Source organism: Danio aesculapii, chromosome 24 (genome assembly GCF_903798145.1).
Source record: "Danio aesculapii chromosome 24, fDanAes4.1, whole genome shotgun sequence".
In the NCBI taxonomy this organism is placed as follows: domain Eukaryota; kingdom Metazoa; phylum Chordata; class Actinopteri; order Cypriniformes; family Danionidae; genus Danio; species Danio aesculapii.
The window spans coordinates 3,366,731-3,385,621 of NC_079458.1; the positions used below are offsets into that span (position 1 = coordinate 3,366,731).

General features: G+C 37.7%; 1 protein-coding gene across 2 annotated transcripts in view; it reads right to left on the reverse strand.

The window, feature by feature from the left end:
• The window catches only part of capn15 (calpain 15), a 55,957-nt gene extending 37,586 nt beyond the window's left edge, over positions 1-18,371 (reverse strand). Inside the window, exons 1-2 of one of the 2 annotated variants that reach the window (XM_056450494.1) lie at positions 14,545-14,970; positions 13,197-13,919 (exon numbers count right to left, since the gene is read on the reverse strand). In XM_056450494.1, coding sequence (XP_056306469.1) covers positions 13,197-13,384 — 188 coding nt within the window. In that variant the 5' untranslated portion in view covers positions 13,385-13,919; positions 14,545-14,970. Of the gene's footprint in view, positions 1-13,196; positions 13,920-14,544; positions 14,971-18,077 lie in introns of those variants that run through there. The other variant, XM_056450495.1, reaches the window with a different exon arrangement.
• Positions 18,372-18,891: the final 520 nt, after the last annotated feature.

Genomic DNA, 18,891 nt, shown 5'->3' on the forward strand with positions numbered 1-18,891 from the left:
ATTTGCAGTGGACTTAATAGTTTACACTGATTTCCAAACATTAATATTTCCGCATGTTCATCAGGCATACAGTTATATAATGACTGAAAGTGCTCAGGTTTTTATATTGTTTATATTTTTATTGTTTGCTAACACTGTACAATTAGCTATGATTTATTAATATTAGTGAATTAAACTAATCTAATGACGCAGTGGCGCAGTAGGTAGTGCTGTCGCCTCACAGCAAGAAGGTCGCTGGTTCGAGCCTCGGCTGGATCAGTTGGCATTTCTGTTTGGAGTTTGCATGTTCTCCCTCCGGTTTCCCCCACAGTCCAAAGACATGCGGTACAGGTAAATTGGGAAGGCTAAATTGTCCGTAGTGTTTGAGTGTGAATGAAGGGGTGTGTATGTGTTCCCAGAGATGGGTTGCAGCTGGAAAGGCATCCGCTGCGTAAAACGAATGCTGGATAAGTTGGCGGTTCATTCCGCTGTGGCAACCCCAGATTAATAAAGGGACTAAGCCGACAAGAAAATGAATGAATTAATTAAATGTTAATATAAACCAGACCAGATGGAAAGCCTCACAGATAGTTCAGGACTCAACTCATCCTCTTTATTATGAGTTTGAAAAGCTTCCTTCTGATAGACGATACAGAGTACCCACAGCAAAAACTAATATTTTTAAGAAATCTTTTATACCGTCTGCTAATATCATATTGAATAAATGACCATGAAGTAGTTTGTATGTTTAGGGTTGTGTTAGTAATCTGTGCTGTGGGAAGCTCTGTGTTTGTGTTTTGTACTTATGATGTTTGGGAGGCCAAAAACTAATTTAGACAAAGATTTATAATTCTAATTTCTTAGTTTATTGTGAAATATATCTGAAATTGGTTTCTTTTTTGGGGGGTTTCACTCTATAATAAGGTTCCATTAGTTAATGCATTTACTAACATGAACTAGGATTAAACAATACTTGTACATCATTTATTAACCATAGTTCAACATTTACTAATGCATTATTAAAATCCACCGTTGTGCTTGATAACATTAGTTAACACTGTGAGTTAACAACTTTATTTTCATTAATTAACGTTAAAAAAAGATGCAATAATACTGTGATAAATGTTTTGTGCAGTGTTTGATCACGTGAGTAAATATATTAACTAATAAGACCTTTTGTAAAGTGTTTGCAAACAAAATTACCTTTGAGATATTGGTATAAATATTGATTAACACAGACACACACTGACACACACAACAACACAAAAAAACTGAAACATGATGATGATAATGCAATTTTAGTTTGCGTCAAAAAAACTGAATTTTGAAAGCAGCAAAAACAGCTGTGTGTGTGTGTGTGTGTGTGTGTGTGTGTGTGTGTGTGTTTAAGAGAGAGTTCATTCTGAATTGTGAATGGCTGAGGCAATAGGAGCTTGTTGCTATGGGAATAAATCCTCAGTAAAGCCTCTGAGGGCAGCAACTCACTTTTCTAGCACTAATAAAACACTCAGAAAACATCCTGATTATCAAACACGCGCGCACACACACACACACACACACACACACACACGCAAAACACAGTAGAGGTGTACAGATGGACTTATAGAGCATGTCACACAGGGACAAACTACTCGTGAAAGGTTTTTTGATAATGCAAATAGGCTTGTGTGATTTTTGACAAATTGAAATCTTGTTTTTTTATAATTCAGCAACATTGTAATGTTTATTTATTTATTTTTTGCTCATCTTGGCTGGTTTAGGATTGGCAATGATAAATATTAGAAATAAAAAAACACCAGCTGGAAAGTCTCTTAAAGGTGCAGTGTGTAAGTTTGACACCCAGTGGTTGAACTAGGTATTGCACTTCTGGATCAAAACAAAGGCAAGCGCAGGTTGCCAGATTGAGGACAGGAGCGAGTGATTTAAACTGTGTTCTAAATTAAAGCAACGATACCTGATAGAGGGAATCTTTCCCATATCGAATGAGTTTTTGTCCGAACCAACACCTCGAATTTATATATCAGAAACTGCTTTATTTCTCACAGATGAACAGCAGAAAGCAATGATCACCTCAGGTAAACCTCAAATGCTTTATTCAGTGTCAAATGCTAACAATGCGAGTTTGAATGCCATTTTGCATGACATTTATTGCCTTATACTGAAAGCAGCAGAATTTCAGAGTTTGCTAACTAACTGTCCACTGGAGGTCGCATTTTGGTTAACGCCACATGCTTTGAGAGCCTTTCTGAATGACTGAATGAATGAAATATGCTGTTTTCCAGCAAGGCAACCCAGGGTGCTGAAATATAATTGGCTAAACTGGCATTGGGCAGGTTAAAATGATTAAAACAAAGACAGCGGTCCGGCACGAAAAACACATTTTCAAAGCAGAATATCTGACTTCAGCATTGTTTTTTCAGATAAACAAGAATGTTCACTTGGCATGTTTCTGAAATATCTGCCAACATATTATGGTATTTTATGCTTTAGAAGAGTCAAAAACGTACATACAGCACCTTTAAGAATTCATACAAAGTTGCTGATTCATTCTGAAACGAAGTGACTCTCTCCATGAATGTTCAGTGAATCATTGACTAATTAGATTTGTTCAAAAGCACATTGATTCTGGATTAACACTTGCTCTGTGATGCATGTTCTGCTCCATTTTTGAAAAACTGTAACTCACTCATTAGGAGCTTCTTGCTGGTTGAACAGATGTATAAAAGCAATATCACATCTGTATTTGCACTGACACACAGGTGTATTTCTGAAGAATGCACATTATTTAAACAACAGCTGCCATTTTATTCTAGACTATAAATACTGCGCACGTCTAGTTACGAAAGGTTGAACAGATAAAAATGGAAATGTGACTTATTTTTTCCCTTTTGCTAAAATTGAGGGAGTGTGTGAGGAATCTACGCATCCACTTAAATTCTCTTGTATGACTTATTTAAAAACAAAGCAAGGTAAATAGGTAATTAAATTAGATACATTCATTTACAAAAGGACAGAAAAGCATGTAAATTCGCAAGCAGAAGGAAAAAAAAAACTTTTAAGGTTAGGTGCATTTTAAATATGTGTATATAAATATACTGTTGAAGGCAAAATTATTAGAAATTTTAAATGTTTTTCAAATATTTACTAAGTGAAAATGTTTACCAAGTGCTGTTGAATGGAGAGAATTTTACAACATTATAGTTTTATGAACTTATTTCTAATAACTAATTTATTTAGTCTTTGCCATTGTGACAGTAAATAATATTTTAATAGTTATTTGGCTCATTACTATTTAGCTTAAAGGTGCTGTATGTAAGTTTTTGACTATTCTAAAGGATAAAAATACCATAATATGTTGGCAGATATTTCAGAAACATGCTAAGTGAACATTCTTGTTTATCTGAAAAACAATGCTGAAGTCAGATATTCTGCTTTGAAAATGTGTTTTCCGTGCCGGACCGCTGTCTTTGTTTTGGTCATTTTACCCTACCCAAAGCCAGTTTAGCCAATTATATTTCAGCACCCTGGGTTGCCTTGGTGGAAAAGCGCATATTTCATTCATTTATTCATTCAGAAAAGCTTTCAAAGCATGCGTCTGTGACTGAAATGCGAACTCCGGTGTACAGTAGCAGCCTCCGAAATGAGATGCGGATTCAGTTCCACATGAGGTTATTAATTAGCAAGTGATATAACTATTACAAATGTAAACATTAGGTGAGCAGGTTACATTGTAACCCCGTGTCCTAACAACACACAACATTATGTGCAGCGATGAGCAATTTGGAAATCTAACATGTCACATGTCACAGAAATCTAAATACAGCCATTCAAATGGTTATTCTCAAGATCTAAGCTGAACTATCTGCTGCTGCTTTTAGTATATGGCAATAAATGTCATGTGACATTGCATTCAAACTCACATTATTAGCATTTAACGCTGAATAAAGCACATGAGGTGTACCTGAAGTGATTATTGTTTTCTGTTGTTCATCTGTAAGAAATAAAGCAGTTTCTAATATATCACTTCGAGGTGTTGGTTAGGACTAAAACTCCTTCAATATGGGAAAGATTCCCTCTATCGGGTGCCGTTGCTTTTACTTAGAACACGGTTTAAATCACTCGCTCCTGTCCTCAATCTGGCAACCTGTGCTTGCGTTTGTTTTGATCCAGAAGTGCAATACCTAGTTCAACCACTGGGTGTCAAACTTACACACTGCACCTTTAAAGTGCAATTTAAAAAGCTTACTTAGCTTAATTTGGTTAATTAGGCAAGTCATGGGAATATAGTGGTTTGTTCTGAAAAAAAAAAGAATAACCCATTTCTTAAAGGCTAATAATATTTGCTCAAAAATCTATATACTTTATTTAAACTGCCAAACTAAAAAGAAATAAGACTTTCTCCACAATAAAAAAATATAATATGAAATACTGTTAAAATTGCGCTTTTAAATATAAATTGGGAAAATATTCGGAAAATAATTTCACAAGGGGTGGGGCCTAATCATTTTGCATTCAACAGAGTGTACAATATTTTTAAAAACGTTGCATAATAAAGCTAAAGAACGGCACAATATCAGTGTGCTAAATAAATCAAATGTGAAAGAATTGACATGAACTAGTCAACCTTACTAACAAAGTAGCTGCACAATGTGTACTATTTAATGATCATGATTTATTCGAGACACAACTGTGGAGTTTTACCAGAAGAAAAAAAAAAAATCAATACAAAAACAATGTGCAAACTTCAAAGATTATTCTGAACACACAAAAGCGGCTCACAAATATGAAGCTGGTGGAAACGCATAGAGTAAAGTGCTCCTGGATTCTGTTAACACAAAACCCCCTTTAGAAAAACAGCACAAGCACATGTTGGGCTCTTGCACTGCTCAAACCTTATAAAAATAATATGACGAAATAGTTTTAGCAGTAGAATAATTCATATGCGTCTCGTCCTGCTCGATGTGACTCCGGCTGAGAGCTTGTTACTTGCAAAAACGCCCTTGTTTGAGCTGACTGAATGTGCCGCAGCCCTGTCGAGGCTGTCTGTGCGTGTCAGTTGTTAAAAAGGTCTGTGACAGACGTTTGTTTTACTCCCAGAACTTCTGGAAATGAACAGCCGCGTACAGCAGATGGTGCTGCAGAAAAAAACAACAACTGCCATATCTCCAAGCATGACAGCTGAACCGCTGCTTTCTTTACATCGCATGCTCGGATGGATCAGTTAGCTCGGTTAAGCACTCCAAAATTAAACCTCTTGGGTTCAGTTACAACGATGGCCAAGATTTCAGGATGTAATTTTAATACTCATTTTTTATCTTCTCATTGAGCTGTTAAATTATTCAGGTCAATTTGCTACAGGGCATTGAAGAATTCTTACTTAAATTAACATTATGATTGGCTGATTTCAATGCACAACCATGCAAAAATTCAACATTAATCATAATTAAATGACTCTTCATAAATGCATTTGGCATTAATAAAGGCTGATTTCTACCATATAAAAGCAAGTCAAACCTGCAGGACTCCATCAAACTTAAAAACGTCACTATGAAATCATGAAGTCCCAATGGTTTATTAAAGGGATAGAAATTCTGTCATCATTTCCTTGTCCTCGACTTGTTCTAAACTAGTTTGAGTTTCTTTATTCTGCTTAACACAAAGGTAGAAGATATACTGTGGTATGTTAGAAAAACACAGGCATGGACTTCCACAGTAGTTTTTGTTTCTACTATGGATGTCAATGGCTGCTGTTTTCCAACATCCTTCAGAATATCTTGTTTTGTGTTCGACAGAAGAAAGAAATGGACAATGACTTTCATTTTTGGGTGAACTATATCTTGAAGCCATATCATTTTGATGAGAACAGAATCTAATTTGCGTAGGCTAATTTTAATGTATTTTATTCTCTTTAGATTGTCTTAGATCTCAATTTTCATCTACATAAATTCAATTCCAAACTAATTATGGCAACTCAAAACACCCATAATGATTAGCTCAAGAGAAGCCATGCAAATTCATGCCTTGAGGGACTTTATTTGTTCATAAAGTCTCAGTTTTGGAGCTCAACGTTATTTCAACAATACACAAAACCACTAAACATCTTGCTTTAATCTTCCACATACAGTAGAAGAGTTGGAGTTAAGCTCTCTTACATGTCTGAAGCAACATGGAATAGGCCTGTCATGGATAAATAAATACGACACTGACGGTATTGAAAGTCCACTTGCTTTGGTCCAGAACTAACACCATTAGCCCAGACCAAACAGCGTTTGACTTTAGTGTTGTCATGATACTGGAATTCGGTACCAATCGATAGTGAAATTTTAAAAAATGCCATTTCCCACCATAAATACAGGGACACTGGAGCATTTTAAAGCTGATCGCTCATATGCCAGCTTTTAGACAAACCAGCTGATCGACGTGACTTTGAAACGCTCCAGTGTCCCTGTATCTGTGGTTGCACTCAGTAAACAACGGTCAGTTCGGTGAACTGATGACCTTCACGGCCAATCACAGTCATTTCTGTGAACACAATGGCAAATCAATGCTGTTTGAAGGTTGACTCTTGAGTCAAGCGCACGTGTATGCTGCGGCACAGCCTACGCTACGCGTGGACGCATAGCCCTCGCTGTGTCCGTGAGTAACCTCTCAAAAAATGTAACTACACATCGCAACGACGCGTAGCGCAAGTTCTGTGATTGATCGGCTTGGTAGCTCTGACAAGTGTGGGTGGGGGTGAAAGCCACGCAAGCCCGGTGGAGCGAGAGTGGGGTCCCGTGAAGGAGCTCCAGATGGAGACTGTTGTTTTGTGTTCACCTTATGTTTAAATTTGTTGCACATCTGCTGGTTCCCGCCTCAAAATTAGCGAGTTTGAGCCACTTGTACATTAAGGTAGCGTTCAGAAAAACAAAACACCAGCGAAGAAACTCGACACAGAGGAACATAAACACATCACTGCCAGCTAGCATTTCTGAAGTGTTATTGCAGAGGAACAGAAACAGCGCACAGAAGTATAAATGCACGGCAACGCGCGAGGCATGCGGCGTGGGTCACACCAATCACTCGACGCAGAAGTATAAACCAGGCTTAAGAACAAGCTTAACAGCGCTCAAATGTTAGCAGGAAATGGACGTTTTTAAAATTTCAGTACTAAGTGGTTCTGAATTGCAGTATCGTGACAACCCTAGCTGGCTTTCATGCTGATCTTTTTTGCACGTAAACCAGAAATCGTAAACTTGCTCTGTACCATGTTTGTACTGCCTGTACTGGAAGCTCCTAGACAATTTTTTAAGCTGTGATTAAAATGATTAAGCTCTCTCTCATGGCATTGATTTTGCCGTGCAACAATCAGCTGCAATGTCTAAACCACCATCACTGACAAACTCTTGCTGTAGCTATGAGGGACAATTCATACACTGAATCTTTTGCTCACACAAGTTCTTGATTTCATATATAGGGGGTGCAACATATTTATGAAGTGAGAATTACACATGGTTCAGTCAAAACAGTAGACTAGGGTTGTCAAAAGTATCGAATTCGGTACCTATTCGGTAACTACCTAATACCTCAGTACTGATATTTTAAAAACACCCATTTCCCACTAACATTTAAGCAGGTACTTAAACACAGCTGACTGGCCATTGTGTTCACCAGTACTCAACAGAAATGACTGTAATTGGTTGTAAAAGGTCATTGGTTCACCATTGTTACAGATACATGAACACTGGAGTGTTTCAAAGCTACGTAGATCAGCTGGGCTGTCTATGAGTTGACATACGAGTGATCCACTGATGGATTGACTGATCTACACAGCTTTGAAACGCTTCAGTGTTCATGTATCCATAACAGCGGTGAAGAATGGTGCACCAATGACCTTCACAGCCAATCACAGTCATTTCTGGTAAGCACTGGTGAATGCAATGGCCAATCAGCTGCGTTTAAATAAACGTTTTAAAGATTTTAGTACTGACTGGTACCAAACTCGATACTTTTGATGACCCTATGGTAGACTAGTTACTTCAGACAAACACAGAGCAGACAAACACCATAAATACGATATGTAAACTTGAGCTAGGGGCATAGACTTGTGTTTGTTTGTGTGGTTCATTGAAGAGCCACAGTTGCACAACTCAAACTTCAGAATCCTGATAACACAAAAGGCGCTTTCTGCAAATATGTCAGATCAAGGTCGGATCATATTCACACCTCTTAAACTAACAGTACCAGAGCTTGTTAGAACACAGACCAAGATCACCTCTTCAGCTGGGTCTCGAGTGTGATTGCTGTATTCACAACTGCCCAAAAGGTTCACACCAAAGGGGGAAAATAACTTGAGTTTAATACAAAGGAATCAAAAAAGACAGGTGTGAATACACCCTACAAATCATCAGTAAGTGGCACACGTTCCTCATTCATTCAAATGATTTGTTCAGAAAGGATGATTTAGACAAAACGACTGTCTTCAAGATTGGATCATTGATTCATTGAGTTGTATTTAAAAGCACTGCGGTGTTGCTCTGAGATGCACAAATGTTCTGCTCTGCCTTTGTTTGGAATTATTTTCATATCCAAACAGAAAAATCAGACAATATCGTGTTTAAAATATAACTCACTCAGCTTTTATACTAAAAGAATCAATATTAAATTGTGCTTACGTCCTGGAAAATGACACCTGCTTGTGTGATGCTACTGAATCGTGTCTTATAAAATGTAAAAATAACAAGAGGGAGTATTTTCACCCCTTTTATAGCTTGAATTATAAGTTCATCCTACATTCTAAAAGGTTTCATGATGCAGGAGATGCTTTTTGGCAGGGGTGGAAAGAGTACTGAAAAATCATACTTAAGTTAAAGCACCATTGAATGTCTACAAATGTAGTGCGAGTAAAGGTATCTGTTGTAAATATTACTCAAAGTAAAAAGTAGCCCTTTTAAAAGTACTCAAGTGTAGTGAGTGTTATGCTGTGAAAAGCTGATGCATTTACATGTCATTTGTGGATGTGTGCAAACGTAACATTCTGTAGTGCGTTTCGTTATTGCACAGAAGGCACACAACATCATGAGACGTTAATATTAGGTTAGATTTAGGTTGTGATGTCAGGTGACCAAAATTCAACGTCTAGTCAGCGTCTAAGGACAACATAATTTTGATGTCTAATAACGACGCCAAATGATGTTGATATTTGGTTGATTTTAGGTTATGTTAGAAAGTAACCAAAATCCAACGTTGAGCCAACATCTTAAACCAACGTCATATATGAAGTCAAATACTGACATTTATTTGTCAGATATGGAAAACCAAAATCCAACATCCGATAGAAGTCATAGTGGTAACATCCACACAATGACAGGCTGTAAGATCATTAAACGTTGATATTTGGTTGATTTTAGGTTGGACATTGATGTCAGCCTGATGTTGGGTTCTGACGTCAACTCGTTTTTCAAACGAAATGCACCATGTTGGGGTACAACGTCAATCTGACATCATGTTGACGTCTTGTGCCTGCTGGATGTTTAAGGCCATTTCGGACCATACAGTAAACATCCGTCATCTTGTCATCAGTGACATGCATCTAAACAGTCTCTGGGTCAAAGTGTGTAAAGATTTTGAACATCTTCTTGGACACTTTTAATGCTTCCAACAGTTTGCTGCAATTATAAATCGCCTCATGTCTTGAGGTAGTTCATTATGATGTGATTTCCCTTTTATATGTGATTTGATTGGACTCGCAGGACTAATTTTTCTAATCCCCATAGACAAGAAAAAATAAAGTAGTGACTGCAGGTTGAAGGAAAGTAGTGGAGTAAAAGTACTGATACTGCAGTAAAAATGTACTCAAGGGAAAGTAAAAGTACACATTTATAAAACTACCTAGTAAATTATAATTCCTGAGAAAAACTGCTCAATTACAGTAGTTTGAGTATTTGTAATTTGTTACTTTACACCACGGCTTTTTGGACACACAAGATGTGTTTTTGTGTGTAATTTTAATCCAATTTTAGATCAAATTTGGACAAAAACAACCACTGGGCTAATTTTTAAATGTTACATTTTTAGGAAAAAAATTAGCCCAGTGTTTGGGTTTGTCCATATTTTACCCAATTTGGATTTGAAATAACCCAGCACTTTTAGAGTGTAGATAAAACAACAATTAGTAAATGAATCGCAGACCATAATAATAATAATAATAATAATTTAAAAACATATATAAAAATCACCCTAAGTGATCATCCCCTGTGAATAATATCCATCAGCTGCTGTTTGAGAGAGTCAGACGTATGCAGATGATTCAGCTCCACCACACCTGCCTCCACACGTAATACAATCACGTTTAGCGTCTATGTAACAGAAGAACGTCAGAGATCAGCATTATCAACACACACACACACACACACACACACACACAGGCTCACGGGTTCACAGGGTGCCCCTGGCAAACAGTGGTAAAGGGAAAATCCTCTAGTAAAAAGATGCCTTCAGTTGGAGTGGCTGCAGTGCCATCTGCTAAAACCAGACCATCTGCTTATCACTCTCTCACACACACACACACACATTTCATAATCTGTCCAAGATGTTTTAGCTATACACTGCATTGACACACTCCATTAGACATGATCCTACAGCACTATGTACACTCTCCGAGAGTCGAAAAACAAACAAACCTCAAACACACAGACAAAACTAAGGGAATACCTGTGGCATCTGATGATACGTTGAGGACTCATGAAGCAAAACTATGAACGATGCATGCAAACACACTCAGAACCATATAGATTCAGTTCAACACACTCTACCATATAGATAGAGGCTATAGATTCAAGGTAATTATGATGAATATTATGCTTTTAGCACATAATGTATTATGATTAACTAATAAATAATTTAATTTATCTTTGCCATGATGACAGCACATACTATTTGACTGGCTATTTTGCAAGATACTAGTATTCAGCTGGAAGTGACATTTAAAGGCTTGACTAGATTAGCTAGGTTAATTAGGCAATTGGACATAATAACAACAATAATAATAATAATAAAGAAATAAAAAGTATTCCAGCCAAACTAAACGAAATGTCTTACGTCAGACAAATATAATAGGAAATACTGCAAATAAAAAAAATCCTTGCTCTGTTAAACTTGATTTGTTTCAAACATTTTCCAAATTATTAAACAAGAGGAGGGTGAATAATTTTGTCTTCAACTGTTTGATCACATTAAAGAGAGTTACTCTTTAGCACCAGCCCTCAAGTGACCTTTATGAGTTTCTCCATCTTTCTGTGGAACACAAAAGAAGATGTTTTAAAGAATGTTGCAAAACTGGAAGCCACTAGCTGCGTTTCAATCTAAAAATGCGAATTAACTTGAAAGATCGCATAAAAGACGTGTGACTAAAGCAGCGTTTCCATCCAACGAGTCAAAGAAAATAAAATCGTCACTTCCTGATTAACTAACGCCAAATATCAACAGTAAAGACAGAATTTGCTGTGGAAGGAGAAGCTGTGTGAATCTTTTCTTTATTTAATAAATGACTTGCACCTCAGAAGACAATGCCGACACACTGTGAACGCGAGGAGGTGTTTGAAGCCATGCTCAGTTCTGGAGGTAAGTAATAATATAATAACACTTATACTGAAATGACGAAGGGGTTTAAAAATGCCCACACATTTTTATCATCACATGATCTCTTCTAACAAAAATCACATGACTTTTTTAATGTGCATGCTGGAATTTGTTCGGTAAAAGGGTTTCCATCGTAGTTTATGCGCATCTTTTCAAATCGAATAAGATGTTTATCCTACTCAGTTATGCGTAGGCCCACAGGGAATCATTGAGTCTATTTATTTAGTTGTGTGTAAATGTGTAAAAATGTATATTTATTCTGTTTTTAAGTTAATTTCAGTAATATTACTGACTAATATGGAAACAATCATATGATTTACTTACGATATAGTTTGTAAAGTAATCATTTCTGTCTTTTAGTAGAGATATGCTAGATATATTATATGAGAAACGTGTGTTGTTTGCCAAATAAGTGGATCTAATAGGATTTGCATTCCATCCAACGAGTCAAAGAGAATAAAATCGTCACTTCCTGATTAACTAACGCCAGATATCAACAGTAAAGACAGAATTTGCTGTGGAAGGAGAAGCTGTGTGAATCTTTTCTTTATTTAATAAATGACTTGCACCTCAGAAGACAATGCCGACACACAATGAACGCGAGGAGGCGTTTGAAGCCATGCTCATTTCTGGAGGTAAGTAATAATATAATAACACTAATACTGAAATGACGAAGGGGTTTTAAAAAATTCCCGCACATTTTTATCATCACATGATCTCCTCTAACAAAAATCACATGACTTTTTTAATGTGCATGCTGGAATTTGTTCGGTAAAAGGGTTTCCATCGTAGTTTATGCGCATCCTTTCAAATTGAATAAGATGTTTATCCTACTCAGTTATGCGTAGGCCCACAGGGAATCATTGAGTCTATTTATTTAGTTGTGTGTAAATGTGTAAAAATGTATATTTACTCCTTTTTTTAAATTAATTTCAGTAATATTACTGACTAATATGAAAACAATCATATGATTTACTTACGATATAGTTTGTAAAGTAATCATTTCTGTCTTTTAGTAGAGATATGCTAGATATATTATATGAGAAACGCGTCTTGTTTGCCGAATAAGTGGATCTAATAGGACTTGCATTGTAAACATTAAAAAAGGTATTATTTTTTATTTAACATATTAATATTTTTTTGTTATAATAATTCAAATAATATTTAAATCCATAGATTTTTCACAATATTCTGTGCAGAAATAGCAAAAAATATGTGTCCAGATTCTGTCTGGCCATAGTTATGCGCATTATCAAAATGTATGCGCATCTTGGCGTTTCCATCAACCGTTTTTATGCGCATATCCAAAATGCACATCAAAATAGGTGGATGGAAACGTAGCTAACTTTCATTGTAGAAAATCCCATGGAAGGCTGCGGGCTTCCAACATTCTTCAAAATATCTTCTTTTGTGTTCAAAGAAGAAATGGGCAATTTGAATGACACTTTCTAACCCAAGTGGTGAGTTTGTTTACATTTGACCCAATGTTTTTTGTCAAAATGTTGTTTTTGTATTTCTATAATTATATATATATATATATTTTTTAGATGTTTTTAGTGAACGTGTCATCCTGTCGAGCTGCTGTTGTTGATGTGTACCTGCGCTCTCTGTGTGGAATAGGCTGCTGGTGCTGCTGCTGTTGGCGGGTGATGAAAGTGGTTCCCCACACCGGACTGCTGTGACTGGTCCTCAGCCAACCCATCGGTGCTGCCGTGGGGAACGGAGCCGTCCCGAAGCCGTGATCTGATTCCCTATCCGTGGTCAGAGACGACGCAGAGCTCCCCATTGCCACAACAACTCTTAAACACACACACCAAGTCCCTCTGTTTGTCTTTCATACGCATAAATACACAAAAGGTCAAAGGTGGCGCTCAGTTCGGTGGCTCACACGTCTCCTCTAGTCTGCCAGAGATCAACATCAGGATGTGTTTTATACTGTGACTGACACTTTCATGCTATGAAGTTCACAGGATCCACGGCTGGCGGCTCCCAAAGGTCTGCAGGAGCCACGGGGCCCTCAGTCTCCCGGGGACTGTGATTAACCTGCCGTAACCTCGCCGGAGAGGAAGGACGACGCTTCAGCAGCACAACACATCATTGAAGCGCTTGAAACTCAAACACTTGGTTCACGTGTTTAAAAGAGGAACTTTGACGCAGGAGCAAAGTTTCCAGTCTCCATCGGAGCGTCTTGTTTTCCTGTGAGTCACGGCGCAGTCCCTCTAATCATGTTCTGTGCCCGTCTCGCTCTCTCTCTCTTTCTGTCTGTGGCTCATCTTTCCGCAGCTGTCACCGGGATTACGATGCGTCACATTTCATCCAGCCTGCAGAAGCAAATATTCCTTTCATCGCAAACAAACATCAGCGGCCAGAGAACAAGCATAGGAGTGTGTGAGTGTGTGTGCGCATCAACGCATGCAAGTGTGTGTGCATTTAATCCCATATGCATGCAGACGGCAATTTTAAAAACATTGTGCATAATACATCCCGACTCATGCAGATGTAGTTAATAACATAACACGAAGGCCAAATTTTTAAAGGTGATACCAATAATTGGTGTTATTTCATGGCTGATATGATTGCCCTTTAAAGTTTAACATGCTTTAGAAAATACAATCATTTAACAAATGTTGGCCAACATTATAAAAACAGCCATTTCTTAATTAAATATTGATAATATTTAAAAAAAAACATCATAAAAATTTAAAAACACTGGTTATATTGTAAATATATATTTATTTATATATAATAACTAAGTACTGGCAGATGTTGTGCGTCCCTAGTATAGTCGAGAAACTATCACCAGCCTGTTATTAAACTAAAAGAAACAGACACAATGAAGCAAACCTGTGCCCGGTCAACATCTGTGTGACTGTACATGCATGCAAGCCTGTGCGCGTTTGAAAAGCAGCCGTGTATCGGTGTCAGCGTGTGTACAGGCGTGCATACGGTGGGCTCGGATGACCGGCGGGTTTCTCTGAGCCTGTGACCCGGCGGAGGCCCTCAGCGGGTCAGGCTGCAGCTGCTGCAGTGGAGCTCGTCCTGCTCTCACGGATCCAGCTGCTCATCTCATGCAGATGTTTACACCGAGTCAGCGGTGGCTTTAAAGGCTCTCATTTGTCTCTTCGGCCACCGGAGTATCAAGTTTGACACTCAAATCGTGACTATGAATATTTAACGGCGCAGAGAGGCTCGGGTGAGGTGCAGTGGTCTCGGGCCCGGTGAGAACATGAGCGCTCCGGTTCCGCCGGTTCTCCGGTCCGATGTGGGGTCTCTTTAACTGCAGTCCTGCAGCGAAAGCATCCGGGTGAAAGATACAGACAAATCCCTGCGGTAGAAAAGCTCCCGTGCGGGTGTGCGGTTCAGTCCGTGGCGGTTCTGTAAGCCGGTTCGGACACTCATGATTCTGCTGGAGCGGATGATGATGATGGTGGTGATGATGATGCTGCTGCCGCGCGCCGCATAAACACATACACACAGCAGGCAAACTGCAGCGGTTCTGTCATGCATCTGCTCGCGGGACTCATGATGACAGCACGCACGGGTTTTAAAGCGCAGTTTTGGATGTGCCTGTGCTGCGGCTATTTATTTGATTCCGTCCTTAATTCAGCCTGTTTCTCTTCAGCACGCGCAGATGCGCGAGGATTACGACGAGTCAGCAGCGCGCATGCGCAGATTCGATGCTGCTCAGCCTCTGCTTATAGGATCCCTTGAATATTGAGATTCTCTTTGAATTATTATATACACTAATAATCTAAACCACGGACGGGTGAACCTCACAGAATATATCAAGAACATCATGTCTGAATTGTGTTTGGTCTAAAAATCTAGATGAGAGTATGTGTAATAATAAATTATATATATTATATTCACAAATTATATGAGTAGTTTGGCATATGTATAAACTTCTGAATGTGCATAGTTAATACGTTTTTTTAAGTTTTGAAACATTACGATATTGAAAATGTTTGAAGTCTCTTTTGCTAACAAACCACCCTTATAAAGTAGACTACAGTATACATCACAGATATTTTGTCACACTGGATATACTTGATACACTTCTTTCATTATTTATTGGAAAAAACACACTGATTCTTGAGGTTTTATGAGCTGAGGAGCATATTTGCATGTTCAGCTCAGTCGTGTCTCCTTTGCTCATGATTTTAATGTGTGTGACGTGTGTGAAGATGAATTTTCAGCTGTTTTTCTAGATAATGAAAAAAAGGGCATTAAACCATTTAGATTAGTCCATTCCATTAATACTGTACTTTATACTTCTTGACAAGAAAGACGACCAAACTGTACTACTCCTGTCACCGTGCTCAAATTATTGAAATATTTATGCACTATATAGGAAAAGTCCCAAACCAACCAGAAACCGAGGGTGTGGTCAATCACATATAGATCAGTCATGCGTTCAGCAAAGAGTTTGTTGGTTATTCATGTTCAACATGTCAAACACAGGAAGTTTCACAAAAATTATGTTCTTGTACTTTCGCAATAACTCAGCTCACAATACCAGTCTGACTAGTTCCCATGTACATGCGTGAATATACACGGATGCATACAGATTCCTGGTGACAGAGATGATGTCTGAATCAACTTATTGAAACCAAACAGGCTCCATTATGTTCGTCAACAATGCCAAAACAAGCACAAGATATTTAAGTAAAACATGTGACTGACAACAGCAGATTCAGGAGAAAATGAGTCATTGTTCACTGTAAAACGAATCTGGATGCCTTAAATATTTTCGTTGAATCATTTTAGCTTTTCTAATCACCTCAACTTGCATCAGATTGACAAGAAATATTGAGTTAACTTTGTATAATTTACAAAAAGTCGCTGAAACCTGATTAACTTATAAAGTAAGGTAAAGTAACATTGTCTTCATGACTATTTGTCATCATTTTTACAGTGGAAACCCACACCTACTTAACCTTTACTCAATGAACTCATACCATAAACTGATACAAAGCTACATTTACACCTTCTAGATTTGTTCTAAGTTCTAGGAGTTCACCATTCAAACATTTTATACTAAAGTATATCTGATTAACACACACACAGTCTTTTATTAACACCTGTTACACTCTAGATCTACAGTGATCATGAGGGACAGATGAACTGCTGGATAAAGATAGAGACTTATTGAGGTAAAGTTGGTTTTATACTCGCCCATTCGCTCACTCACTCCTTATATTGTTAACCATGGTACATTGAATATTTAGTCAGAAATCAGATGCAAGCATAACTTCAAGACAACATTAGCACTATTAATTTGACTGTGAACAATGCTGTACTTTGATAGTCATTGACTGCCAATATGATTTCACTAGGTAGAATTTCCAAAGAATATACGAGCAATTCCCAGCAAATGTCAACCTTGCCATGAAATAAAGAAGGTTTCCGCCAAAATAGCAAAACCGTTTCTGCGTTTTTTGTGCAAGTAAAAATGTCTCTGTTAATGTTTTCAATTATATTTGATTTAAACAAAATCACACAAGTGCCAATTTCACATCTGTCACATGCATAACAGGGAGATGCCACATCCATAACCAAGCTTTTTCCTCATTAATGCAAAAAATGTCAAATAAAATAAAATCAGTTGTTTTGGTTCTATAATGAGCTACTCTTATCCTTTTGATTAGCATTAATTCACAGAATGTCTACAGAGTATGTTGTCTACTGTAAATGCACGTACTTTACTGGTCACATTCATAACACATGTTTATTTCCCTCATTAAAAATCTAAAAAATGATTACAGATTGATATTTTTCTGATCCCATAACTCTGTGGTTAGCTGTTTTGCAGATGTTTCAATATATTGTTTACTTATAGTTTCTCTGTGCATTTATATTTTGAGATTTGTCACATCCATAACGTTGGAATTGCTCATACTTTTTCTGAAATTATATTATTATAATAGAAAGTCAGAATGCTTGAATATAAAACCAACGTTACCTCAATTACAAAATTAACTACTCTTCTGAAACTCTACTTTAACAATATTTGATCATGAACTGATGGAAGAAAACAAAATCAACAAGTCAACCAGGCTGAATGAAGAATTAATGAAGAGTCTATTATTCATAAAGATGATCATTTTCGAACTTATTCCTTTAACTGATGTAGTTCACATACAATAATACAGCAGTTCCACAGTGTAATATTTTTGTTTGGAAGGTTTTAAACGCCTCTCGTTAATAATAGCTACATTTCAAATGTCAGACTTCACTTCTTACGTCTGAAGCATCACTGAAGAGGGGCTTTTAGAACGAGTTCTTTTCCCACAGAATGATACATTGTATCACTTCGCCGACGGCAAGGAAGTTGAAAAGATACAATGTAACATTTGATGAGACTGGGCAATTAAAGAGACAGAAACACATTTACGTCAAATACCCTCCAGAGTGGCACGTGATGTGTGTTATCATGATGTTATGATCCCTTATATACGTGTTTAGGAAAGTGATCTTACTTGTGAAGCACGGGCAGACCTTTGGATGGACCGAGCTTCTCTTCTTCCTTGATTTGCCCTTTTAACTTTCCCTTCTGCGGTCCTGAATTAGCCATGTAGTCGCAGAAACCGTCATAAAAACACGTTCTCGCTCTCCACGAGCTCTTTTTTCCGCCGATCCATGCTCTTTTGTGGACGTGCTGATGTGTGATCTGGCTGGTTTGATCTACAGCTTTAATCTCGCAGGGTTCCTCATGCTCCTCTATGGAAATAATCACAAGAAACAGATCAGCGCGCAGTCTGCGTACATCCGCGGTCTGTCTGCGCGCTGCGCTGGTCTAACGGCGTAACTCGTGTTCAGAATGCGGATTTCTGAAACTCATTTCCCAAAATGCCTTGTGTGAACTGAACAGAAAGGTACATTCTCATTGGACCGCAAATGTTACCGGCCTGTTGGTATTCCTAGAAAACGCAGGTTTTTTTCCGACAGGTGGCGCTCGGCGGCCCAGAATCATCAATCCTCATTTAATCGCGTTCAAATCTCACCACGGGTTTTTAAATCAGTGAGACTTAGTAAAATATAAAAAAGTAAATTCAACTATTCACATTTAATTTAGAAAAACTCACAATCCGCTTGAGTTGGTTTTATAAAATTTTTATTAAAATTATAATTTTTAAACTATTTATTTTCACATAGTCAACGCAGTTAAACATGATTCGTCCATCCTTATTAGCGCTGCGAAAAGTAACAGGCATCGCATGACAACGCCTTCTGAGCGTGTGGACAAAGTTTTACACCAGAAGAACTATACAGTAATAACATGCTTTAATTGTT